Genomic DNA, 24,484 nt, shown 5'->3' with positions numbered 1-24,484 from the left:
AAAACCAGCATACTGTACCATGATGTCATTATTGGGAATATTGATGATGATTAGAAATTAACATCCAGCATCTGGTATCACAAGTCGTCTCTGCATTCACCCAAGATATATCCACAGTCTTAGATTACTAGCCTTTTTTTTGTGTAGTCTGATTTGTCTTGTTAGTAGAGGCACAAAGTGTAACAGCAGATTCATCTGTTTCCAATTGTTTCCCCCCCATATTCTGTAAGATCTCTATTTTTTTTTCCACTGTACTTGTTCTGAATGGACTACAGTATGTCAGCACTGGTGCACAGAGTCCACCTTCACAAGTCTCCTCTTGTGCTCTTATTCTGTCTTGATCCCTATCTACCTCTAATGTATGATCTGTGACATTATTCCACTGTCTCATCTAATCTCTTACATTTTATTTGCCTTAATCTCCTGCTATTTGGGTACACGTTGCAAATTTTATATTATCGGCTGATGTGCAGTGTGCCAAGTATAGCAAAGGGTGTGGATGGATAAAGAAATAAGAAAGTGCACCAAAAAATAAGACAAAGTTGATGTAAGCTACCTCTATGCCTGTGCAAGTGATGGATTGACATATTTGACTTGAAATAACTTAGTCCGTATAGTCCCATGTAATCCAATCTGCAGATCTAGTTAAGTTCTCACTTATAAACTTTATTAGAAATATTAACCCCGATTTTTCTATTATTATTATTTTTTTTACTTATGAGGCAGAGTACATGTCTAATACACATGCCTGCCATTAGCCCCTTGTTAAAGTACCATAATTAAACTAACTTTGGGAGAGTTCAGACACTTGGATGGATAAATGGGAAAATTGGAACACGTTACGTACAGACGTCAACGTGACGTTTCTATTGGTCCGTTGTTGAGTTAATTGGTGAACGGAACCGGCTGTCAACTATTTAGTTAGTAAGATGGAGGGTGTTTGGCGGCATGCTCAAAACACACGGAGGATGGACTCGGCCCGTAGTGGAAGTATCTGTAGGTAAGCGGCAATTGGTTGTGTATGAAGTTTATAAAGCGGAGGAAAATGGTGTGAAAGGAGAAACTTGGCTCTGATACTGTGAAACGTTATTAACTCACCCGGTGTGCTGCGTTCAAATGCTGCCGTTAAGTCGAGGGAAAAAAGGTGCTTTTTGGGGTGATTTAATTAACAAAAGGGGTTAATTGTTTTAAATAAAATGATACAAAGTTGTTTTTTTGTGACGTATGTGTGTGTGTGTGTGTTAGCGTGGAGAGCCCATGTGAATAAATGGATGTAAAGCGTTAAAATATGAGCAGAAACATTCACAATGAAACTCAACTAGTTTTTAAAGGACAATGCTAACTAGTTAGCTCAAGTTTGTAGCACCTAACTAACTTTAACAGCAGCTGAAAGCCTCAAGTTATTTCAACAGCATGTAAACACTATATTAGTCGAGCCTTTGAGGGATTGTACATCTGTGTAGGGGGGAAGTGTATCTCAACATTACACAGCTTTAAAGAGATGCCCGGCGCTGGATTCTGGTTGCCAGGTGTTTGTGGTGGTATTTGAAGGTAACGTAAGAGGCACGGCGGTTTGTTTGTGTTTAGTTTAATGTTGTTGTTGTTGTTGTTCAAACGTTGTCCGTCGCTAGGTCTTCACACTGTGATCACATGATGGGAAGTTTCCATCGGAAATTAACACTAATCAGACACAAAATGATGACTCGAGCCTTGACTTCAGTTCCTCGATTTGATGACTTGGGACTTGAAAGCAGAAGTAAAGAGATTTTAAAATGGTTAAATTCCAGGAACAATTAAATATAGATACACTTATTATATGTATGCATTGAATGGATCTAACCTCAGTTATGTTAAAAAAACAAACAGTTTTGTGTCTTTTTATTTTTATTGCCAGTTACATTCACAGACCTGAAAGACTTTAAATTTGCTTATGAAGCTACATGGATGAAAAAGACTTAATCTCTCTCCTTTTTCATTACAGACGTTTCATAAATGGCTCTTGCAGATTTGGTCCCAGGTGTAATTATCGACACGAATGGCCAGTTATACCATCAGCCCAAATCTGTAGGTACTTTCAAAAAGGTGGATGCTGGTATGGTGAACGCTGCAGGTGAGCTATTGATCTTTAACTAGATGAAGGAAAAGATGACGTGCGCACAACTTTCCATGGCTCACTAAGGATTTTCCACCACCAGGTATCTCCATGTCCTTCAACCGGAGGTCGATGCAGCTGTTGCAGGTAGAAGAAGTTCGGTGCCTACGGTCTCCTCCTCCAGTGTGGCTTACAATCCATCCGACAGAAGAGGGTCAGAGCCTGCTCTTCTGCAGGCCGAGGTGATGTCCAGGCAGGAATGCAGAAGATCAGAGTTTGTGGTTAATGTCTCAAATCCTCAACGCAGCATTGGGCGTCTGACAGCAAATATTGCTGAGGAACAATCAGAAGGTACTGGATGTTTTCATGGGTGAAACCGACTTGGGTCCGTATTTCTCCGTACTTCACTTACTTTTTCTTTGCAGATACTGACTCTCATCTCACTGCTTCTTGGGAATCAGCCCAGAGCTCAGAAGTTGCTCAAGCATATGCATGTGATGGAAGAAATGAGCAGGTTTGCTTAGTTTTAAGTGCGGTCTTTCCACAGGGCATTTTGGGGAATTAAACCAAGTGGAAAGCAGGAGGCTTATACTGATTGCAAACGTTTGTGTGTCCTGCAGACTTCTTCCAGTGAGACGACAGAGGACGGTGCTGCTGCTGCTGCTGCCTCTAATACCCAGAGGAAAGTAGAGGAAATGGAGGCCTTCCTCCAGAGTAAAAATGTGACCTGTGGCATTTGCATGGACAAGGTGTACGAAAAGATCGATCCAAGAAACCATGTTTTTGGAATCTTGCCAAACTGCAATCACTCGTTCTGTTTACAATGCATCATGACCTGGAGGAAAACGAAAGACCTCGGGCCAGACGTGGTGAAGTAGGTACCCGTCATTCTGAATATTTAACAGCACACCATAAAGGATCTGACTTGACGTCACTGTTTTAATTATTCCTCAGGAGCTGCCCGCAGTGCAGAGTGAGATCTGCCTTTTATGTGCCTAACAAACACTGGGTTGAAGGGCAAGCAAAGGAGAGCTTAATTGCTGCCTTCAAAGAGAAATTCAGGTATGGCATTGAGCTTTGATAGCAGCACTGATCACTACAGCGGGGCTTGAGGTCAACGCAGCTTTGAAACTGTCCACATCAGTGCATATTTGTCTTACCTTTTTGAAGTCTGCCCTTATTTTGTACTTGCTGGGTTTGTAGTACTGTACACAGGTTTCAGTCACCCATCCTGTTTTTGTTTATGTTGGACATAACACTCCAGTTTGACTGCTCAGCTCTCACCCAGCCATCTCCTGCATGTTGACTGACTGTGATCAAACTAACCAGCAACTCAAAACATTTATTTTTAAACTACTATATTTAAAATATTGAAGTCGGAGTCAAATGGGACTTTCAAACTTAATTGTAGGCCACTGTAGATTAAGTCTAATAAGCCTGCTGTAACTTGTGATGAACACTAATTTTAATCCACGTATTTAAACCCCAAAACAAAACTGAATTTACCTGAACTGTAGATCATTTTTCATAGTTTAAAGCCGTGTCGTAATCGATACTTAATACACATTTCACAGGAAGCAAGATTTACCCTGTTACATTGGCTATTAAGTCTGGAAGCTAGAACTGTTTTTATGAATACTAAAGGTGCTACATTAGTATTGAGTAAAGAATAAATGGGGACACACTTAAAAGATATTAAACCTGTTACTTTATTAGAGCCTTAAAAACATGCAGTTTTGTCTTTAATGTGTGTAGGGTTTAGTGTCATCTAGCAATGATGTTACACATTAAAACCAACTGAATAACGGCTCACCAGAGCGTGTAAGAGAAACTACGGTGGCTGCAAAACTCTCAGAAAATACAAAGACCCTATTTATAGCCAGACTTGACCATTCTGGGCCAATTTAAAAAAACATCCTGGTTACCCTTTGTAGATAAAACGGCTTGTTGTAAGGTAAAGAAAACGCAACGATTGTTTTCAGGCAATTGTGAAAACATGAATGTTCTATCCCACTTCTGCAAATTGGTCCCCCTAAATGTTACAAACTGGAACTGAAGTTAAATCTCAAGTTGAATTCTTGTGATTGTTCTGTTTTGTCTCTTCTGCTTTCTAGTAAGAAAAGCTGCAGTTACTATACACGATACAGATGCTGCCCATTTAAAACGGAGTGCCTTTATCGGCATGACAAACATGCACGTCGCAGGTCATTTCCGGTAAATATAATCCCAGTTACATGATGAAGTTCTTAGACCGAGATAACGTTTGTGTGTTTACTTTCCCTGACCTTGTGTTTCTTGCTCAACAGTATCCTACAGAAGATGAAGACGAATACGATGGTGTAGATCTGCTTAATCTCTTCATAGCCATGACCCTTCTCGGTGGTGACGATGACGACGATGAAGATGACTTTGACTTTCCTTTTTACCTATCTGAGGAGTACGGTTTCTGAGCTTTTTCATTGTCTTTTGTTGTTGTTGTCGGTGCCTGAAACCACTGACTGGGGTCTTGACTATAAAACTGAGCCCAGAAGAACACATGGCTATGTCTCGACCCTTCTGTCCTCGTTGGATCAGTATTGCTACATTTTGAGTAGCCGCGATCGAGATGAGGGATATCAACCGTGCACCATGGAGAGCGTTCAGAGAGATTGTTAGTGAGATAGCGAGAGGGACTAATCTGTGACTTCACCTGCTACAGTCTGTTTGGAGAATGTGTTACACTTGGCTCTCCATGGCACATGGCTTGTTGCCCCCTCCTCTAGATGTAAGCACCCCCTGTGTGGGACAAATCTTGACTCTCTAATGTTGTTATGGTTAATCTGTGGCCTTGTACTTTGCATTTGTCTCACCCTCCTGTGGCCGTTGTGCTTCAAACTCGTTGCAGATAGTTAATTTTGCCTGATCCTCTACCGATTAATAGGAGTGCTCAATTCTGACTTGTCCTCGCAATTTGCACCATTTTGATATTTTAAAGTGTTTTGTGGATAGTAGTTTTAATTGTCTATTGATGAAAAGTATACTGTACCCTTTCTTGCATGTCCCCTACTGATTACCTGCCTCAAGTGATAGTCATGACAGCCTTTTTCCTAGTTTTGGCAAGAATGTAAAATGTTAAGATTTTATTTCTTTTAAACAAGTTGTACTTGTACACAGAAAATAAAACATTGCTTCACACTTTGTCTCACTAAAAAGGTGCGTCGTGTTCTTCATTTGGCACTAGTGGAAATGTTTATATTAAAACTCAGAAACTGGACTATTGACCTTTACCACTAGGTGGAGGTGTGAGTACAAATGTAGTCAAATTGCACTCGCGAAGAAGACAAGTTGATAAAACTGGCGGGTTAGAAAGCACTGGACAAACACGGTGTGACACTTTATAGTAATGAATACTAGTAACGTGTCTCTGGGTCGGTTCAACGGGCAGTCGAAGCTGCTGGTCCGGTCGCTTCTGTCCGGAGCCTCCGGTGCCCACCGAGCTCTGGGCGTCTTCCACAGACAGCAGCGGGCCGACCCCGGACTGTCTCTGTCCAACTTCATAGAAACACTGTGCCGAGACGAAATAACCTGTGCACCAGTGGAAGCCCAGCCGCTAACGGTGTAAGTAAAAGGTCACCGCAGTAGGTTTTTGGGAATCACATGTAACGTTATTTTAGAGCTAACTTGGTATTAGGTCACTGGGTTTCCCCTCAGGGAGTAGGAGACATTTCTGTCTGCTGCCGTTCACCCTGGCAACGTCAAAGCTAGGACACTCCTGTTGCTATAGAAACGGTTGACATGCTGGGTGTAGTCTTGACATTAAAATCACTCCGTAGACTATTAATTTTACTTATATTTATCACTGCAAGCATTTTAAATTATAAAACACGTCAGTACTATTACTAACAAACAAAATGGCTCTTTTCTATTGTGGCATGTCAGTAAGCACTAGCAATAAGTACATTTACAAGTAGGACTAAAGTAACGTTTTGAGGTATTTGTACTTGTATACTGCTTCTTATACTACAGCAATAGGTATAAGCTTATACAATATAATACATTGTTAAAGATTAAACCTAATCTTTTTGGCTAGTTGTGACCCTATGTTGGGGTTGCTGGCAAAGAGGCTTTTCCCCTCTAAACTATGCAGATGGCCTCATTTAAACAACAAATTAGCCAATGTTTTTTAGAAGGAAAAAAAGAGAATTTCCTAAAATGAATACACATTTGTGCAGCTGAACCTTTCCCCCATTAATTATCTCATGACCCCTCACATTTACTGTCTCTTGTCCTCCTTTCGTTGGAAGGTGTCCAACCTCTAGTTTAGGAACCACAAAGGTGAATTAAGCTTTGAACTACTACTTTTAAAATGTCCTCAGAAAGGCCTATTTTATCAGCATCTCATCTGTGTTTTCTCAATCAATTTCATTATTTAATTCATAATATAGGCCTGTTAGTTATTTATTTCTTGTTAAATCTTTTTAATACTGGTGTTTTCTTTACATCTCGATCACTGATTTTGCACTAAAATACAACATTACCCTGTTGACTTCTGTTTAATACCATGAAATGATCTTCAGTTAAATTCAGTCCATAAGTGCTAGCCTAAGACAGACCGTTGGCATCTGCTACCGTATTATGTCTCACACCTGTACCTTCTCTCTCACCTATTGTAGTAAACCCCTGGTGTGCCTGTTCCCAGCCTTATTCAAACAAAACCTGCTGTCTTTCCTCCATCTGGTCCACTCGATTCTTCCACGAACCGCTGTCCTCCATCTGCTCAAATGCCTCAGCCAGGACCCTCACCCGAGCCCCTGGGTCTCCACTCTGGTCAGACAGCTGCAAAGACACCTGGGGGCCCACAGTGAAGAGCCTCTGTACACTCCACTGTGCGGCCAGAGACTCAAGGAGCTGTCGCAGCGTTTGGTTGGTTCTGGTGAGACTGAAGGATGGGCCAAGTGCTTCAGCGGTCATACAGTAGAGTCCGGATCTCAGAGAGCATCTGGTTTATCAGTGCTGGGGACACAAAGGAAAAGGAAGAGCAGCTTTGTCACTCTGGACTCCGATGGTGATGAAACAGGACAGCAGAGTAAACGGATAAAGGTAGATGTCTGTGGCAGTGAGTGTCTTGATGCTGAAGAACAGAGTGTGAAAGAAGAGATATCAGGAAGAATAGAAAGTGATGCTGTGGCAGAAACTCCTGCAGGAGAACTGCAGCCAGCACCGGACCAACCATGTGATGCTCTGCCTGAACATATAAAGGTAGAGATGGACTATCTGTCCTGAAATGTATCATCCATTTTCACAATATTACCAATTTCATTTATTCCAATTAAAGAACACAATTTTTAAATGAGAGATTGGATAGTAAGTTTCCACAGTCAACTTGTGTGTCGGACCATTATTTATCAAATCAAACAGGTTAAATAACAAAATATGGTCTATTTTTGTGTTTATTTAGGCCGCTGTTCTTCAAATAAAAGAACTACTGGAAAGTCAGACAGAGGTAAGATAATAATGTTCTCTTTCTTCCAGCAGCACAGACTAAGAGTGACATTTGACATTACTATAATTGTTGTTGTTGTTGTTTGCAGTGGGACCAGAGCTCCACGGATGTGTTCAAAGTACTAAACGAGTGTGACCCCGGCCAAGTATGTCCTCAAAATGTTATATCTGACTCTTGTCAATGTTTGCAATAATACTTTTATATGTGTTCACTGTGAATCTCACTACATTTAAAGGTGACATTTTATCCACCTGATTATGTTAATAAAATAATAAAATATTAGATACATCTTGTACATGTACTGCAACACAACACCAATACAAATACAGGATCAGAAATAATACTTAAGTTCAAAATATCACCAAAAAAACTTCATTCACAATGGTTGAGTAGTAGTTGAGTGTCATACTACACTCTCTACACGTCTCTTCCTTTCCTTTCTAGGTGGAGTTGTTATGCAGCACGCTGAGTTTGCCCGACTTACCCGAGCACACTCTGCCTAAACTGTGCAGCAGTATTTTGGCTCCCTCTCCTGACCTCAGCTACAGCACGGCTGCAACACTCATCAAGAGCCTCCTGCTGGAGAAGGTACATCACAGAATATGCAAAGGATGCGACAGGTGTTGGTGGGTTTGATACTGACAGGATTTCATTTTACTATACCTGCAGGTCCTGTCCTTGTCAGAACCGGCCTCCAGATGTCTAGTGACTGCAGTGACAATGCTGTGTAGCCGCTGTCCCAGACCAATGTGCCACGCTCTAATCGAACCCGTTCTAGTGGAAAAGAGCATAGGTGAGGAAAGGGTTGTAATCATTCATTAACACTGCCTGTCACAGGGGTGTCATTTAGGCCTTGATTACATGGGTCCGATCACAAGTGGACAGCTAAGCACGTCTCTACTGCCGGGCTCCTGTCCACTTGTGATCAGCTCATCCAAGACGCATGTTAATAGCAGGTCTGAACAGGGATTTAGTTAAACCCTGGAGCTGACATGGATTCAGTGTCCTCGTTCATGTGTACATTAACAGGACAGGTGCTTTGATGTTATGAAGGGCTGAGCCGTGACCTTGTTCCTCACCTCGCACATCAATTGATCCTCTTTTTTGAACTTTGTTTTGTTGTCAGGGAATCCACAGGCCGAGCTGCTGAACCGACTGATAGAAAGCTGCCTGGACTCCCATTACAGACTACTGGTGCTCCAGTGAGATCATTTAAATTCTGCATATGTATCAAATAAGCATCAAACAATATAGATTCATATGGTTATTAGTTGCTTTTTGATGCAGTCTTTTACCTTTTTTCCCCCCAGAATGACTTTCAGAATAGCGTGGAGTGAGGCAGTGCTCTCCGTTATCCACAGCTTGCTAGACTCCAAGGTAATGTGAATGTTTATGCATGGAAAAAGTGCTGCATACCACTTAGTCATAATATTCACTGTTATTGAGTTGCCTTGTTTTCTGGGTTTATTTCAGCCTGACTTGAGTGAAGAACTGTTCACACAGTTCACCGAACAGCTCGTCAGCCAGGGTCCTCAGTTCACAAAGTCTGTGAAGTTCGCAAAAATGATGCTCACTGTTCTCACCAAATATAGCACTTATGTAAGTTTGTACATGTATTATGCACAATGGCTGAACAGTGTATGAAATAGTATTTGTAATCTTTCTGCATATGTATTGTATGTGTTTTGCCAGGTGACTGCTGCACATAAACAATCCCTGCACGGTTGCCTGATGTTAAATGAGACCTTCCTGAAAAAGTCTCTCCAAGCTGCCCTGAAAAGAATCACACACTCATGAAGTTTCATCTGACCCAATGCATGTTAATAAACCAGTTTAAATAAGTTGTTGTCTGCTTCTTCATATTTTATTTGAAAATGAGAGACCGTATTTCGCGAGTTTGACTCATAAAAATATCAAACTTCTCCTCTGAGTCAGGTCTTATAAAAAAGATTGTAAAATGCTGACTTCTGCATTCCTGACTTTTGTTTACTTGAAATGTTGGTGTCGCAATTCAAGCTTATTCTGTTGTCATATTCATCATGTGTGTGTACGTGCATAGTGCTGCCCGACTTCAGTGTGTGAGTCCTTTAAAAACTGAGTAAAGTATTTGTTAACATTAACAAATACATTGGTGGAATGTAACGAGGAACATTTGCTTCGGTACTGTACTTAAATACAGTTTTGAGGTACATCACTGGATGATTCAATGAGATTTTAGAGGGAAATAATGTACAATTATTGGCAAATTACCCTGCAGATTAATATTTGACTTATAAAATAGCTTGTATTATGATCATAAAATTACCTCAATCATCGTTAACAGTAAAATGCTGCTTATATGTTAAGGCATCTGTATGTGCACTGCTGCATGAGTACTTTTAATACTTATAATAATACTATTTATAAAGATATATATACACATTATGTACTTAATAAGTACATTTCACTTATAATATTGTGTGCTGTTCTGTAATAGTTTACATACAGGAGTCTAACTTTTATATGTCGTTTAAAGAAAAAGGATCTTATATCAGAAGCTTTTACATTTAATCAATAACGTTAAACCTTTTTTGACTATTTATTTGTTCTAAGTTAAACCAAATATTGTCTATAATAATAACAAAAGTGAATCAGAAATATCCAATGAGAAAAAACAAATTATTTTTTATATTTTTTTATGTATTACAAAAAAAAGTCGTTCGCGCTTTTTGATGGCGTCACCGCGCGGGCGCCTTTATTTTGCGTAACTTCCGGCTGAACTTCCTTTTCCCCCGCAGGACGAAGAGAGGCACGAGCCGCTACGATGAGGTCAGCTAATGTGAAAAAATAACAGCAAATAACAACAAATAATGTGGAGGAATACATCGTTTCCTCGGCTGCACTGAGTTTAAACACGTTGTGTTCCTGTATTGAGCGGAGTTTGTGTTATTTAGTGCAGTAACGTGACGTAATGGGACCGGTTCTGATGCCGGTCCACGTTCAGTTTGAGGTGTAATCCGCAGTCATCCACAGATTTAAAACATGTTTCAGAAATAATTCAGCATCGGATGTACATGTTAACTCTCCTAGATTATATTAAAGAGAAAATGTTTCCCGACTTTGTACCTATTTTATGACTATTTCATCGCTGCCGTCGACCACCATAGGGGGCTTTATTCACGTGGTAATTCACTAATGGCATCTACTTTAACGTGTTTTATGATCACTTTATGTTACAGTAAGGTCTCCAGGGATACGCTGTACGAAGCCGTGAAGGAGGTGCTCCAGGGCTCTCTGGGAAAGCCGAGGAAGTAAGTTCACATGAGGAAAACTGCTCAACCTGGAATTTAAACGCAGGAACGGGATGTTTTAATCTAACCGCGTCTGTTTGTAGGTTCGTGGAGACGGTGGAGCTGCAGATCAGCTTGAAAAACTATGATCCCCAGAAGGACAAGCGTTTCTCCGGCACTGTCAGGTTCGACCTTTTACTGTTTCACCCAACCTTTTCCCTGTGTGCTTCCAGCCCTGTCTGAGTTTTAAAAACAGCCTGTTAGATGGCATTTAAATCTGTGTAAAGTGTAAAACAAAGGAAAAAAAAAAGACAGGCCAGGGGCAGACATGGAGAAGTACTCTGGGTAGTCTGACTGAACTGACCCGGCCTTGGCTGGTGGAGGTGACGCAGACGGACCCCTACCCTGGGTCTTAAAACATGAGGGAAGGTTTTGAGTGGCTGAGCTGCTAAGTTCACGTCCTCATGCCGACCAATTTACATTACCAAAGAGGTCTGCTGGACACCGATCACAGTGGTGGTATGGGTAAGAACTCTTCTATTACACGGTTAAATCAGGACGGTGTCATTTGGAGATGGCAGAGTATTTAAGTTTAATGTCTGATTTAGATATTTAAGTATATTTTGCATTTTCCATCACACATTTGTGTAGTTTCTATTTCCACTTGATTTACATAATGAGAACTAGGACAGTAAACATTTGTTGTCCTATATGGTCTGATAATGAATTAAAAGTGCAGATTCCAGCTGTTTCAGCACTGATAATGGACACGACTATACGCTGCCTTACTTCCAACTGATGGTCCTTGGGTTTGACGCGGGGTCGTGAGCAGTCTCTCTAACGTCTTTGTCGATGCGCAGGCTGAAGACTCTCCCCAGGCCAAAGTTCTCCGTGTGCGTCCTGGGAGACCAGCAGCATTGTGACGAGGCCAAAGCCGCCGAACTGCCACACATGGACATCGAGGCTCTCAAGAAGCTTAACAAGAACAAGAAGATGGTCAAGAAGCTCGGTATGAAGTTGGCATCACGAGACGCCTGATTTGTGGCGATTGAACTGCCAGCGGGCCGTTTTAAACTGATCTCTCGTTTCCTTCTGTCCCCTTATAGCCAAGAAATATGACGCTTTCCTGGCCTCTGAGTCTCTGATCAAGCAGATCCCTCGTATCCTGGGTCCTGGGCTGAACAAGGCTGGCAAGTTCCCCTCCCTGCTCACTCACAACGAGAACATGAATACCAAGGTGGACGAGGTCAAATCCACAATCAAATTCCAGATGAAGAAGGTACGTTGAGCAGCAGTCCTGAGTACATGTTGATGTTACTGCCAGTTTCTATCTGTTTGTGTTTCTGCACAGTATATTGATGTTTGCTTTGTGTCGTAGGTGCTGTGTCTGGCTGTAGCCGTAGGACACGTGAAGATGACAGAGGATGAGCTTGTGTACAACATCCACCTGGCTGTGAACTTCCTGGTGTCCCTGCTGAAGAAGAACTGGCAGAACGTGCGCGCCCTCTACGTCAAGAGCACCATGGGCAAACCCCAGCGCCTCTACTAAATGATAGCTTTTCTATTAATAAAATGTGGAGATGCTCCAAAGTCTGCTGCTTTTGGGTGTTTTTTTTGTTTTGTTCAGAATTTATTAATTTAAACTTTTTAAAGGTCATGTACGTCTCAATGTTTTGACTTTAGGGTGTTTGCATAGAGTTTTCAACTGCAACCGAACCGGTGCTTAACACTACTCCACTCTATAATATAGCCTTTGTTAGTAGGACATGTCATCAAAATGTGGTGCTTACTGATTCATTTGCATCTGTGTGCAGATCTTTTGTCAGTTCAATGTGGGGATGGAGAGAGTGCAGAACCATATACTCTTTTGGGGACCTTGGTATGGAAAAGTTGGGCAACCCCTGATTTAGATAAAGCTAAAGACCTGAACAGTGTTCTGCATTAAAAGGTACCCAGTTAAAACAATGACAGAGCTAATGGAACAATTTCAGGGAGAAGAGAAAAGTATTCATCGATGTTTAATAAAAAAAACATACGAATACAGAACATTATCTAAGTTACTAAAATATAGGGAAAACTGCAATATTCAGTTTTACACAAAATTCCTACAGTTATTTTGGTTTATTGTACAGTTTGTCAGGTGTTCTGTACTGTTGCTGGTATGCTTTGAATATAATATGAAATATCCATAAAATATCAATTAGGTTGTCACTTTAGGCAAATCGGTTGGGACCCATAAACCCATCTAGCCTCTCTGTTACTGTCACTCAACAAACAGAAATGTGTTTATGTAAAATGTATCCTGCAATATATGACAAACTAAATCATTTCTGAAAACCCCCAAAAAAGACCAAATTATTAAAGTTCTTCAAAAGAGTAAAATGAAGGACGGGGTCCCCTTCAAATGATACAGTGAACAGGCTGTTGGAGCCCGTACACCCGTCTGTGTCAGGTTCAGTGACAGTAAAGGTTTGAAACCTTTATTATCTGAAGTGTTTGGATTTAGTGAAGATGACGCTGAGGGTGATGGGAACGGCACATTTGATTCATCAGCTGGGACAACACCACCATCTATTTACAAAAGATAAAACCGCAGCAACAGGTACAGCCATCGCTACCCATGAGCCTCCTGGGGCGGTCGTCCTGCTCTGGTTTGACTGTGGATCTCTTAATAGGATTATCTATTCTCAGTACGGGAGAAAGGCTGACGGAGAAATGAACCAAACGCAGACAGGAATTTATGAGAATATATTTCAGCAGCCCTGAAAAATCCGCTGTCGACCGTGAAGAGGATTTGAATAATTTAATCTGGTTTTTACCTGAATAAGACTCTTAGATTATTATAGTGAAGACACGATGGACGCTCAGGTGAGTCAAATAATCTCCCAGCTGTCCTTCCTCTTCCTGTTGACACTGATAAATGTTTAATGGCTGTGTGGTTCAGAGACAGATGTAAAGTTTCTGCACTACTTTCAGCCTGATGCAGAGACAAACAGCTACTGCCCTTTCACCATGCTGGGCAGTGACGACAGTGATGAAGGTAACTGTAAAGCTATAAAATGTCCGTAAAAACGTCCAGCAAACAGTAATCATGGCTCTGCATTTAAACTGGGTTGTGTCTTTACAACAGAAACCAGTCAGGAGGAGCCACCAGTCACAAGCTGGAGCGAGCTCTCCATCATAGAGCGAGTGGGCTTCAACAGGTGATCTGCCACACATTTATTTTATTTCAACAATATGACTCAATAATCAGACTATTCATTAAGCTTTCGATTGTTTTGTTTCCTAACAGTGTAGAGATGTCAGAGAAAGATTTGGAGGTAAGGTTGCTCACTTCTTACTCAGCAGGATGAAACACAGGTTACATTTCCTCTTTGTGATGGCCTCTATGTGCGTTTTATGTTCTTCGTATGTGTGTATTGTTTTCTCAGTGTGTCTGCTGTCTTTAAGTTTTCAAATGGAAAAAATTGGTTTTGCTTGTTATAATAATTCCTCCTGTTCACACTGGTCGTTTAAAGATCCTCTCCTGGTGTGTCCCCATGTAGTTCACCAGGTAGAGTCCTTGTCAAAGCGGACTGGGTTCCCTGGTTCTCTTTTGTTGCTTCTAAGGCAATAAAAAAACAAAAATGACCCTTTAAAAGCCCCTTTCCTAATGCACTTTCAGTGTAAGGGATGGAGGACAACTCCACAGTCCTGTATGTATTCAGAAATGTATCACAAGTAAATCTGAGGCTTTAGATATCTTTTAAAGTTACTGTATTTTTAGTGCAAAATTCAAATTTGTTGTTACTATTCTTCCACAACAAATAAACAGAGAAACATTAATAGGGAATTTAATACCAAAAAAGAAATTATCCACTGAATTTAACTAACCGAAGACACATAGAAGCCTCAGATAGACTCTGAAATATCCCTTCTTGCTTACATTGGAAGGAGATGTATGATTTTAAGGCCTGTATAAGCAGGAGGAATGATTGCAATAAGATAAATCTGATTCAGTGTTCATACGGGCACTGACAGGTTTGAAGACCTACTTTAAAAATTGTGAACCTATCCTTTAATGTTTTAATAGTAACTTTTTGTCTTGTCTGTTTATTGATTTTGTGTGGAATATATACATTTCAGACAGCAGATGAAAATATTATTTATGAGTAAAGCTGGTGCTTTTACTTCTAAAGTTAATTAAAGCGTCTTTTAATATAAATTGGATTCTTTTTGTATTTGTTGTCATTTCAACCATAAAAAAATCCAGTAGAATGAAATATAGTTTCTCTTCAGCTCCAGAGATTAAAACCTGACAGAACATAAACATCTGAAATGTAACGGTGCATTAAAATGATGGACATCTCTCCCAGGCGGCCTTCACTCAGATCGCCCTGGCCTTCCGCTGTGATCAGTACACCCTGAAGCAGAGGCTGCAGGCCGAGGAGCACGCCCGCAACCTGGCCGAGGAGAACATCCAGCTGGAGCTGAGCAGAGGCAGGGAGACCCTCGAGGTAAATGACTATTTATTATCTGAAATCAGCCTTAATGACGCCACCAGAGAGCGAGTACACATGTGTTTGTGTGTGTTTTCAGACACTAAAGGACCTGTGTCTGGACAGTCAGCGCAGTAAGATCCTGCAGAGGCTCGAGCTGTCTCTGGACATCCTCGGTGGGACTGTGGAACGAATTTCCAACACAGCCGAGGTGCTCGGTGCTGTCCACCAGGTACAGGGAGCTGCTCCTATTTTATTTTAGGATGGCTCAGTTGGTAAAAGACTTTCCAACCTGTGAGTCCCAGAGTAACTCTGAGGAATCACAGAATGATTAGAGGGATAAAGACAGAAAAAGAAAGATTTTTTTATGAATCATATTTTTTGTCTCATTTCAGCCTTTCCTTGTGAAAAACTAAATACTTTCACCTCTCTAAGCCTACTGTAATACATTACATATTAAAAATGAATCACTAAATAAGCAACAATCAGAGTTAAAGTTCTTTAAAAAGATTTTAACACTAAAAAACTGTGACCACGTTTTAATTAAAATGTTTGAAGTTGAAAAAATGCTTTTCAAAGTCTTCTTCCAGACCTGGGTCAAACAGTCAGAAGCAAAAAGAAGCTGTCACATGCAATAAACCAGATATCAATGTTATTTAAACACACAAAAACAGATTTATGTGTTTGTTTGAGACGACATGACATACACTCAGTGTGTGTTCAATGATAGGAGGCTCGAGTGAGCCGGGCAGTCGAGCTCATGGTGGCTCATGTGGAGAATCTGAGGAGACGACATGACAGAAACATGGCAGAGATGGAGGAGGCCAAGAAGGTGATCCAGCAGCAGAACTACCCCAGAAACATCGACCCCGGAGCGCCTCCAGGTCTCTGACACTGCCCGTGCTGTTTGTCTTTATCCTGCTGTCTTGTGCAATATTTGACTGACCGCTGGATCTCTTTTTGTAGATCAAGAGGAAAGTGACAGGAGGAGAAGTGTTCAGCAGGTATTCAGATATTTGGTGCCTTGTACCACCTAATATGAGTCCTACTAAGTTTCCATCACTTCAATCTCCCTTTTGTTGCTGTTTTTCTCACACTTTCTTCCATTAGAGCAGCGGCCGTCGAAGGGTCAGCACATCAGTCATTTCCAGCAAAGCTCAGGTGAGTAAGTTTCTGTTTCTGTAGTGAACTCTCACACTTTCTTTATCATCCAGAAAATGAGCGTCCTCTTCTTTTACAGGAGAAGATAAAGCGAGACTTGAGGAAGCGGGCCTCCAGCAAGAAGTCAGTGCGCGGCTGCCCGTCTCCGTCCCTGAGCTCTGAGTCCAGCTGCTCTGCCGTGACCAAGGATGACAGCAACTCAGTGGATGACAGGTCAGCTAGACTCCAGGTTTGTGCTTTGTATCTGGGTCACATGGTCAGGAATTGTGTATCACCTCGTTTCTCTGTTTTTTCAGGCCACTGGATCCAGATGAAACCCCGCCAGAAGCTGCAGCTGCTCAGCTTCCTCCAGAGCCCTCTTCCACCCCCAACCCAGAGTCCCTCCCATCAAAAGAACTGACCACCACACAGACACAGCAAAGCAAAACGTATGACTCAGGATCACTGTACCTGGACAAAATAGCAGAAACACCACATTGTGCAATTGGCTGCAGTGAACGCCATGTTGGTTCAAGCTCTTTTATTTTGTTCTTGTTCCTCTTTGACAAAGGAATATTTCTTCTTCTACTGTGAAAACATGCGCTGATTAAGTTCAAGTTTAATTAACTGTTTCAGTGTCACAAGAGATCATAGCATCATTGAAATATTTCATTTTACACTTTTTGAAGGCAACTTAAAAAAAGGGACAGATGGTTACTGTTAGTGCTTTAGCCACAAACATGCAGGATAATGTCAAGGAAAGGTCAAAGATCTCACAAACAGACTGTCAGTAGTTGTAGTTGCTGGAGTTTGTTTGGCCCAGACAATGCTGCTACTATACTGGTCAGTTTCTGGGAGTTTCTGAGGGGGTTTATTGGCCCTGAGTTTATTGAATGAAGGTAATTGATTGAGTGTAACTTAAAGACACTCAACACCCATACAAACTACAGCCTCGAAATACAACATCACCTTTTTCTGTTATTTTATCCTGCCTATTTAACTTTGCATTAATGTCTGCACTGGAACAGTTTAACTATAAGCACACCTATAAAACGTGTCTTTTTTTGTTACAGTTCTCCTTTGGACACATTGCGACAGAGACACAAAGGCAAATCTGCGTTATCAAAGAAGAAATCAGACAAGGATAAAAAGAGTTCAAGTATTTACCGACGGCTTTCAGCCGGCACGTAAGTCAACACTTGTTTTAAAGAAATCTCTCATCAACTGTGATGATTTTCCTCTGGACAGACACTGACTGACGGCTCTCCTCAGGTATGGATCTTTGTGGAGACAACGACCTCTGGCTCACTGGTGGTATTGCTGTCGCTGGGCGCTCCTCTGCATGTACCTGTGTGTGCTTTTCTGTGTCATAACACTGACTTACTTGTTGTTCGAAGCTTTGTGATGGAGTTTATCCATATTAAAATCTGTGACTGTATTGAAAACATCAAGTATGTACACCAGCTGAAAGTACCTGCCTCAGTCTGGAGAGCGCTTTGTATTTGAATACAAATCATTTTTATTTAAAATGTTGTGGTTGTTCATCCATGTTTCAATACTTTGTGTTCGTAAAAAATACCTCCACCTTCCATACAACAATGCCACCAATGTAACTTTCAGTTGTATTTTTTATTATAAATATACAAAAAAATATCAAAACTGATACAATCCCTTGGTTAGTAACAAAGCACCATACTGCAGTGAAAACATTCATCAAACCACTGTTAAAGGCATCAGTGATGAATTAATAGAGTTAATAGCAAATGTTAAGATTCAGCTTACTTCACGTCAGACACATGTTAAATTTTAACTATATATATTAAAAATAGCGATGCATTTTTTAAAGGTATATCAACATGTTAGTAATAAGTCTCTTTGCTGCAAGTAGGAAACTTTCAATAACAGATAAATAAAGAATAATATTAAAAATTATATTAAGAATGGGGAAACTTATTTGAAAACTACTGTAGGTGAATTTTATGTGCAAAATGTGTGCCAGCCACAAAGAAATTCTGGAAACCACAGAAAGTTTGTTTTAAATCTTATGATCTACTTTATGAAATTGTAGAAAGCTCAGTTCACCTCAGAAACTTTAGAAACATCTATTAGAAAACAATTTAAAATAAATAAAACTGGCATATGACCTTACGTTAAGTTTTAAATTAAAAGACCAGAGAGGAATGTGCTCATCAGGGTCCCGATAGGTCCACGTTTTCTGCATCGTGTCAACATATAATCTCACAGAGAGTCCAAAGCCTTAATAAATACAGAGATAAATAGAAAGGAGTAACACACATCCTACTGAACATACTGCAGAGCAGTAGATGTCTCAGCTACACTTGGCTCACAATTTCAGCATCCTCTGCAATGAACCACTGGAGTGGAGTCCCGTCTGCAGCTCTCTGGAGAATCACATTACCCGAACCCTGTGAAAACAGTCATGAAATCAGTGTTCATCTTATATACAGTATATTTTATATATATCTGAACTGCAGCGATTAGTTCCAATCCAATCCAATCCAACTTTATTTTTAAGCACTTTTAAAAAAAAACCAAAGTTGACCAAGCCAGTGGCTGCTACGGAGAACTACAATAACGACATCATAAATATAAACAGTGATGGTGATAACACTGGAAAGTTCCCGTGGCAGATAACATGGACGATTATTTTAATAATCTATTATGTTGTTTCAGTCTCGCAAATGTGACAATTGGTTTCTTTTCCATGTCTTAACATTGTAAACTGAATAACTTTGGGTTTTGAACTGTTGGTCAGACAAAACGAGACATTTGAAGATGTCTTGGACTGCAGGAAATAATAAATCAAAATAAGACAAATTTAGTACCAACCTGTCTAAATGGAGGCAGATGAGGTGATAAGGGGCTCTTCACACTCTGCTGATCCATGCAGCCTGGTTGTAACTTCTGCAGTTGATTCCTCTGATGCCAGGACTTCAGCTCCTCCGACACAATCTCCCTGGGCATCAGCCTGATGGCGTGGTTCGGGTACTCCTTCAGCGAGGGCGTTCGCACCAGCCTGGTGTAAGGCGGAGGGGGCTTTAGGATTCTCCTTGGGGACGACGCTCCCTCCTGCCACTGCCTTTGATGAGGGCTGCATGCCACAGGAGGGGAGGACAGGAAGCACTTTCCCATATCCAGGTCTTGAGGGGAGAGGGGGCCATCTTCAGCCATAGCCCTCATGTAGCCGGGGTTGGGCTGAGACTGGTTGTTGTTCTTGTGTGAGTTGGAGAAGCTGGAGAGCCCTTTCTTTTGTGCTCCAAAGTGGAATCCATATGGCGGCGGGCAGAGCTTTGAGATCTCAGTGGGTCCATCCCTGCTGGGAGAGCTAATATAGGAGGAGGAAGAGTGCTCCGAGCTGCTGTCCTCAGAGCTGGACTGGTAAGGGCGCAGAGGAGAGTACTCTGGAGAACGCACCATGAAGTCAGCCGCACAGCGCCGCTGAGGCAGCCTGGCTCGCCCTCGATTGTTCTCTGAGCTGAGGCGCTCTTTGTCGGCAGTTGGCTTACTTTTGGGAAGTCTGAGGAGACACATCGTGTAAAATTATATAACAGAGGTTGTTATGGTCTTTGTGCATTAGTGCTTTAATATATCTGACTTCTCTGTGTACCTGAAGGACTGGGAGTACTGTCGGCGCACATGCAGCTCTGGGGTGGAGGGGGCGCTGGTGGAGTGGTTGTGACGCAGAGCCGAGTTCTTGAGAAACTGGGAGAGGGGAATCCTGCAGCTCTCGGCAGACACCTGGGTTCCTGCTGGACTACTGCACACAACAAAAACACAAAGGATGATGTGATGATGATGTTTCTGTAAGGACACTGAGAGCGTTTTATCCAAACAGCTGTAAGCTTTTTAAACAAACTGAATGGAGGTCACCTCTATGAATACCGACACTAAGCTCCTTGTTCACTCCACAGTCATGTTGATAGAATAATATGTAAAATATGTATGAATTTATTGTTGTTATGCATGTTTATTTATGGTTACATTTTTGTTGCCAATATTTTCTGTAAGTTAAAACAGCCACTCAAGTTTCACTCCACCCAGTACAGTTGTGTATTTGATGGGTTCTTATTACACTTCAGACTCCTACCTGGATCTGCTGCTGCAAGCAGACTGAGGTTTAGTGACCCTCTGGTAAGGTTGATCCAGACTGGATTCTTTCCATGGAGAGTTCTGGATAGGGGAGCGGTCATACCCCACATTGAGCTGGCTTGATGACTCCTGGGATGACTGAAGGGTCCCGACTGACAGCTGGAGGGGGTCTGAGTAGGAGGTGCTCAACACTGAAGGAGAGAGAGGGCTGGGCGAGTCCACGTCTATGGATGATCACAGAGAACATCAGAGGACGGTCAGAGTAAGCTTTTATTTATTTTTTGTTTGTAGGTTGTTGAAATGGTGATTCATTCATTTTGACTAATTTAATTAATTTTAGCACATTATCATGCTACACCAAAATATCTCCAGTACTTTAAGTATATTTTGATGCTAACACTTTAGTACTTTTGATATTCCAAAATTTTAATACACGACTTTTACTTAAGTTTAAAATATCCTAGTACTTAATTACATTCATACATGTTTTTACTATATGTCTAAATCAAAGCATGTTTGTAAAAGAGTGATGATAATCTTCAATATGTGTATATGTGTATATGTGTAAATGTGCTCCCTTCTCACCATCATCCAGGGCCACCACATCAGACAGGGAACTGTCATCAGACATGTTCAGGTCTGCATACAGAAAGGGATCATATTAGCAGTGTCCATCAAACCCACTGTTATGTGTTCATGAGCGCAGTGCATAGTTTGGCCTGAAGAGGGCAGCAGTGCCACTCACCTTTGTTTTGGCTGGTTGAGATTGTGATACACGGCGAGCTGCACTCGCTCTTGATCCTGTGCTGGAACACGGCCTCCTGCAGATCCTTCACTTTCTTCTCCTCTCTCTTGCACTGCTGCAGCCGGCTCTTCTTCTGTGGTTTGCTGAGGTGACCCTCCAGGGAGAGTTTGCGGGCCGCCTCATAAATCTGTCGCTGAAGAGCCAAGTCAGTTTCCAGGGCTTGCAACTCTGAATCCTGCGATAAAGACAAATTCTGAGATTTAGTTTTAGCTGATGAATTGTAGTCTCTTTAGCTTACTGTCTTTCCGTCAACACTGACGCTGGCCTGTACCTGTTTATCCAGATGGATCAGACCTTCGTCCAGCTTGAAGGAAGCTCCAATCCTCCTTCTGACCCGAGGTGGCTTCTCATCAGGCATCAGAGGATAGTCTGAGGGCAGTTTACCAGTCAGCTCCTGTGAATTCAAAATAAAAGAGTTGATTACAAAAAAGATAAAAGTGTGACCCTTATTCACAAAATGCAATTATAACCACTCATCTAGAGCTTTTACAAAGTTCCTTAGAACTCATCATGAGTTACTTACTGCCTCCCTGATGCAGAGCTTTCTGAGCTCCAGCAGGCAGAGCTCCAGACGCTCCTCCAGAGACTGGTGCTTCAGCTTCAGGGCTCTGGTGTGGGTGGTCAGTTCCTTCACCGGGGACGTGGGACTGTCTGGACCTGCAGAGAAGATCAGATCATGGTCTTTCTCGTTGGGGTCTGTATAAGCTAATAGACTAACTTCTATTATATATACTGTATGTACTGTTTTTACTTTTTTTATTTAGACTTACTATAGTTTATATGCATACATTTCCTATGGATGAGCCAGGAATTCTTATATCCCATCTGGCATCACATTTTGTAACATACGTGCATTAACTGCAGCACTGTGGGGCAGCTGGTACTTAGTAGTACGTTTTTGTAAGCTGAAGCTGTTGCATTGTTTTTTCTTCCTGCCTGCATGGTGTTATATCATGTGGGCTGTCACCAACACTGGGTGTGCGTCATGTCTGGACTATGTGTGTCTTGTTTTAATGGTGAATGTTCTGTTTTTGTGCCTACACAGGGAATAAAATGTCCCTTTGAGTGAACCAAAGTTAACATCTGCTTTTGCATCTGTAAACTTATTTATTGCAATTTGTTACCAATTAGATCATTTTATTTGTTAATGATTTCCTGAATGTTAAAAGTGATAAATCAACATTTTATTTTGCTGGCTGTTCCCATATCAGTAGTATTTTTGTGTTTTATATTGATCATGCAGCCCTAAGCTGTATATAACATATGTGGAAATCAGATGCTATATTTTTGCATTTTGTAGTGATGTTCTTACCAGAGTGCAAGATAATCCCACTGTCAGTGTCACTGATCTCCTCTTTACTCTCTATGGCCGTCATCTCGACTATCAGCTCTTATGTTTTAGAAATACCTGTTGAAATAAGAAGAAATTGCTCAGATTAGTAAAAAGTTAGATTGATTGCTCATAAGAATAGAGACTCTCCTGTTGTTTTCCTACCACATGGCTTCATTCAGGCTCGCTGCGGCTGCTTTACTTAACAAAAGTGAATGACTGGCGAGTGTCCTTTCACACACTTATCCATGCAGCTCTCCATCTCCTCCTCCTCTTTCTCTCTCCCCAGCTCATTCACAAAAGAGGCAGCCCCCATGGTTGACTCGGCACATGTGCGGGGGTTAATCCGAATGGTGGTGCCATGGTGACGGGGCATGGTGCGGCTGGGTAGGGGAGCGTGTCGCCATGAGGCGTGTCAGAGGGCGTTTAAAGAGCCCAGACCCCGAAAAAGAAAGCAGATGGCAGCGGGAATTACCCCACTCATGGACTGCACCTGTTCCCCCCGCGGACCCCTCCCTCGGCTCCTATTCAACCAGTGTCCAGAAAACCCTCTGGGGGCTTTGAAGTGGAAGAATGTCTCAATGCTGGGCTTGTCCACGCAGCATCAGATCACAAGGTCCCTGCTGACTCCTGTGCAACGCTGCCCATTTCACTAACACACTTTCACAAACAGGCAGAGCACCATTAATGTTTATGGCCTGCTCTGGTCCATTGTCGCTTTCCACCAAACATCTGACTGACAATAAACAAAAACGAGATGTGGAGAGGAACGACAGCAAGAGGAGGAAAACAATGACAACAACAAATTGGAGATAACATTTAGAGATAAGTCCTGGCCAGGAGGTCTTTGTGGGACTGTTTTGGTGAAATCGCCTAAGGATGAAAGAGAGTACTTTATTTCCTCAATTTTTTTAGGTCAATCAATTTATTCTGGATCTCACATGTCTGCCACAACCCTCCTAAAAGGGCCGGCGCATCACAAGAGACGATGTTAGGGGCACTAACATGATTAAAGGATATTATTAGGCAGCCTTGCTTCAGTACCACGCATTCATAAAATGATCATAAACTTGATGACTCCCAGAGCAGTCTCTGTGTTAACATCATGTAAACAAAAACTCATATGAGAAGTAAATGATGTGTTATTAGTCTGGAATAAAGGGGAGGCAAGGTGACTTAGTGTCGCTAAGCCCGCTGTGTGTGCTCGTCAACTCTTGTCTCATCCTCTGTGTTTGGAGATCGGTATCAGGCCTTTTCCTGTAGGGACCAGGAAGACTCAGAGCCCGTGTGGATGAAAAACCTCCTCTAGCAGGATATTATTATGTGTCCCATAGGCCTGACCCATTCAGGACAGCAACTCATGTGAACTGACGCAGCTATGGGCAGCCGGTAGCACAATGAGGCACAGGCAGCTCGAGTCAGTAAAACAACACTACAACAAAGGCCCTGTATCCACCAACCAGCCTCAATAATCTGCTGCGGGCGCAATATCTGCTGACAGCTCTGCTTCAGGCCTGAGCAGCGTTGTTGGGCCAATATTGAGACAAGGCTGCAGTGAGAGGTGGGGAAAGGAACAGCGCTGAGTTTTTACTGTGCAAGGTCGAGGGCCCGCTGTACTCTCAGACACACGGCTCCACGCTGCAGCAATCGAAAACTAAAAGACGTCAACAGGAATCCAGCCTGGTAATCAGAGACAGGCAGGGTAATGTGGGATTTACCCACTTACACCCCATAACTCTCTGAAGACTTTCACAAGAGTTTGTGGTCGGAGGTCTAAG

At 41.8% G+C, this 24,484-nt stretch overlaps 4 protein-coding genes across 4 annotated transcripts in view; 3 read left to right on the top strand and 1 right to left on the bottom strand.

Annotated features, from left to right (window-relative positions):
* Positions 1-92: 92 nt before the first annotated feature.
* mkrn4 (makorin, ring finger protein, 4) lies at positions 93-5,283 on the top strand. Its single transcript, XM_035656601.1, has 8 exons — positions 93-1,000; positions 1,982-2,110; positions 2,196-2,443; positions 2,518-2,606; positions 2,713-2,966; positions 3,047-3,154; positions 4,207-4,306; positions 4,399-5,283. Exons 1-8 carry the CDS (start codon positions 930-932, stop codon positions 4,540-4,542), a joined length of 1,143 nt encoding a protein of 380 aa, XP_035512494.1. The 5' UTR covers positions 93-929; the 3' UTR covers positions 4,543-5,283.
* Positions 5,284-5,416: 133 nt separating this feature from the next.
* On the top strand, positions 5,417-9,412 carry fance (FA complementation group E). The gene is made up of 10 exons (XM_035657031.1): positions 5,417-5,689; positions 6,745-7,330; positions 7,530-7,574; positions 7,663-7,719; positions 8,019-8,162; positions 8,244-8,367; positions 8,701-8,776; positions 8,885-8,951; positions 9,048-9,173; positions 9,267-9,412. The coding sequence occupies exons 1-10, from the start codon at positions 5,475-5,477 to the stop codon at positions 9,369-9,371; spliced, it is 1,545 nt and encodes a 514-aa protein (XP_035512924.1). The 5' UTR covers positions 5,417-5,474; the 3' UTR covers positions 9,372-9,412.
* Positions 9,413-10,287: 875 nt separating this feature from the next.
* On the top strand, positions 10,288-12,436 carry rpl10a (ribosomal protein L10a). Its single transcript, XM_035657273.1, has 6 exons — positions 10,288-10,382; positions 10,793-10,864; positions 10,948-11,028; positions 11,704-11,852; positions 11,950-12,122; positions 12,222-12,436. Exons 1-6 carry the CDS (start codon positions 10,378-10,380, stop codon positions 12,390-12,392), a joined length of 651 nt encoding a protein of 216 aa, XP_035513166.1. The 5' UTR covers positions 10,288-10,377; the 3' UTR covers positions 12,393-12,436.
* A 5,318-nt stretch (positions 12,437-17,754) lies between these two features.
* inavaa (innate immunity activator a) overlaps positions 17,755-24,484 on the bottom strand; it is a 9,073-nt gene continuing 2,343 nt past the window's right edge. The window contains exons 2-10 of the mRNA XM_035657111.1: positions 22,689-22,784; positions 21,900-22,033; positions 21,648-21,770; positions 21,317-21,551; positions 21,157-21,210; positions 20,570-20,795; positions 20,090-20,239; positions 19,312-19,999; positions 17,755-18,887 (exon numbers count right to left, since the gene is read on the bottom strand). Of these exons, the coding sequence (XP_035513004.1) occupies positions 18,795-18,887; positions 19,312-19,999; positions 20,090-20,239; positions 20,570-20,795; positions 21,157-21,210; positions 21,317-21,551; positions 21,648-21,770; positions 21,900-22,033; positions 22,689-22,752 (1,767 nt within the window). The 5' untranslated portion in view covers positions 22,753-22,784 and the 3' untranslated portion in view covers positions 17,755-18,794. The remainder of the gene's footprint in view (positions 18,888-19,311; positions 20,000-20,089; positions 20,240-20,569; positions 20,796-21,156; positions 21,211-21,316; positions 21,552-21,647; positions 21,771-21,899; positions 22,034-22,688; positions 22,785-24,484) is intronic.

Source organism: Morone saxatilis, unplaced genomic scaffold (genome assembly GCF_004916995.1).
Source record: "Morone saxatilis isolate NCDOM2014 unplaced genomic scaffold, NCSU_SB_2.0 Contig15, whole genome shotgun sequence".
Lineage (NCBI taxonomy): Eukaryota > Metazoa > Chordata > Actinopteri > Moronidae > Morone > Morone saxatilis.
This window is presented reverse-complemented; position numbering and strand designations above follow the sequence as displayed.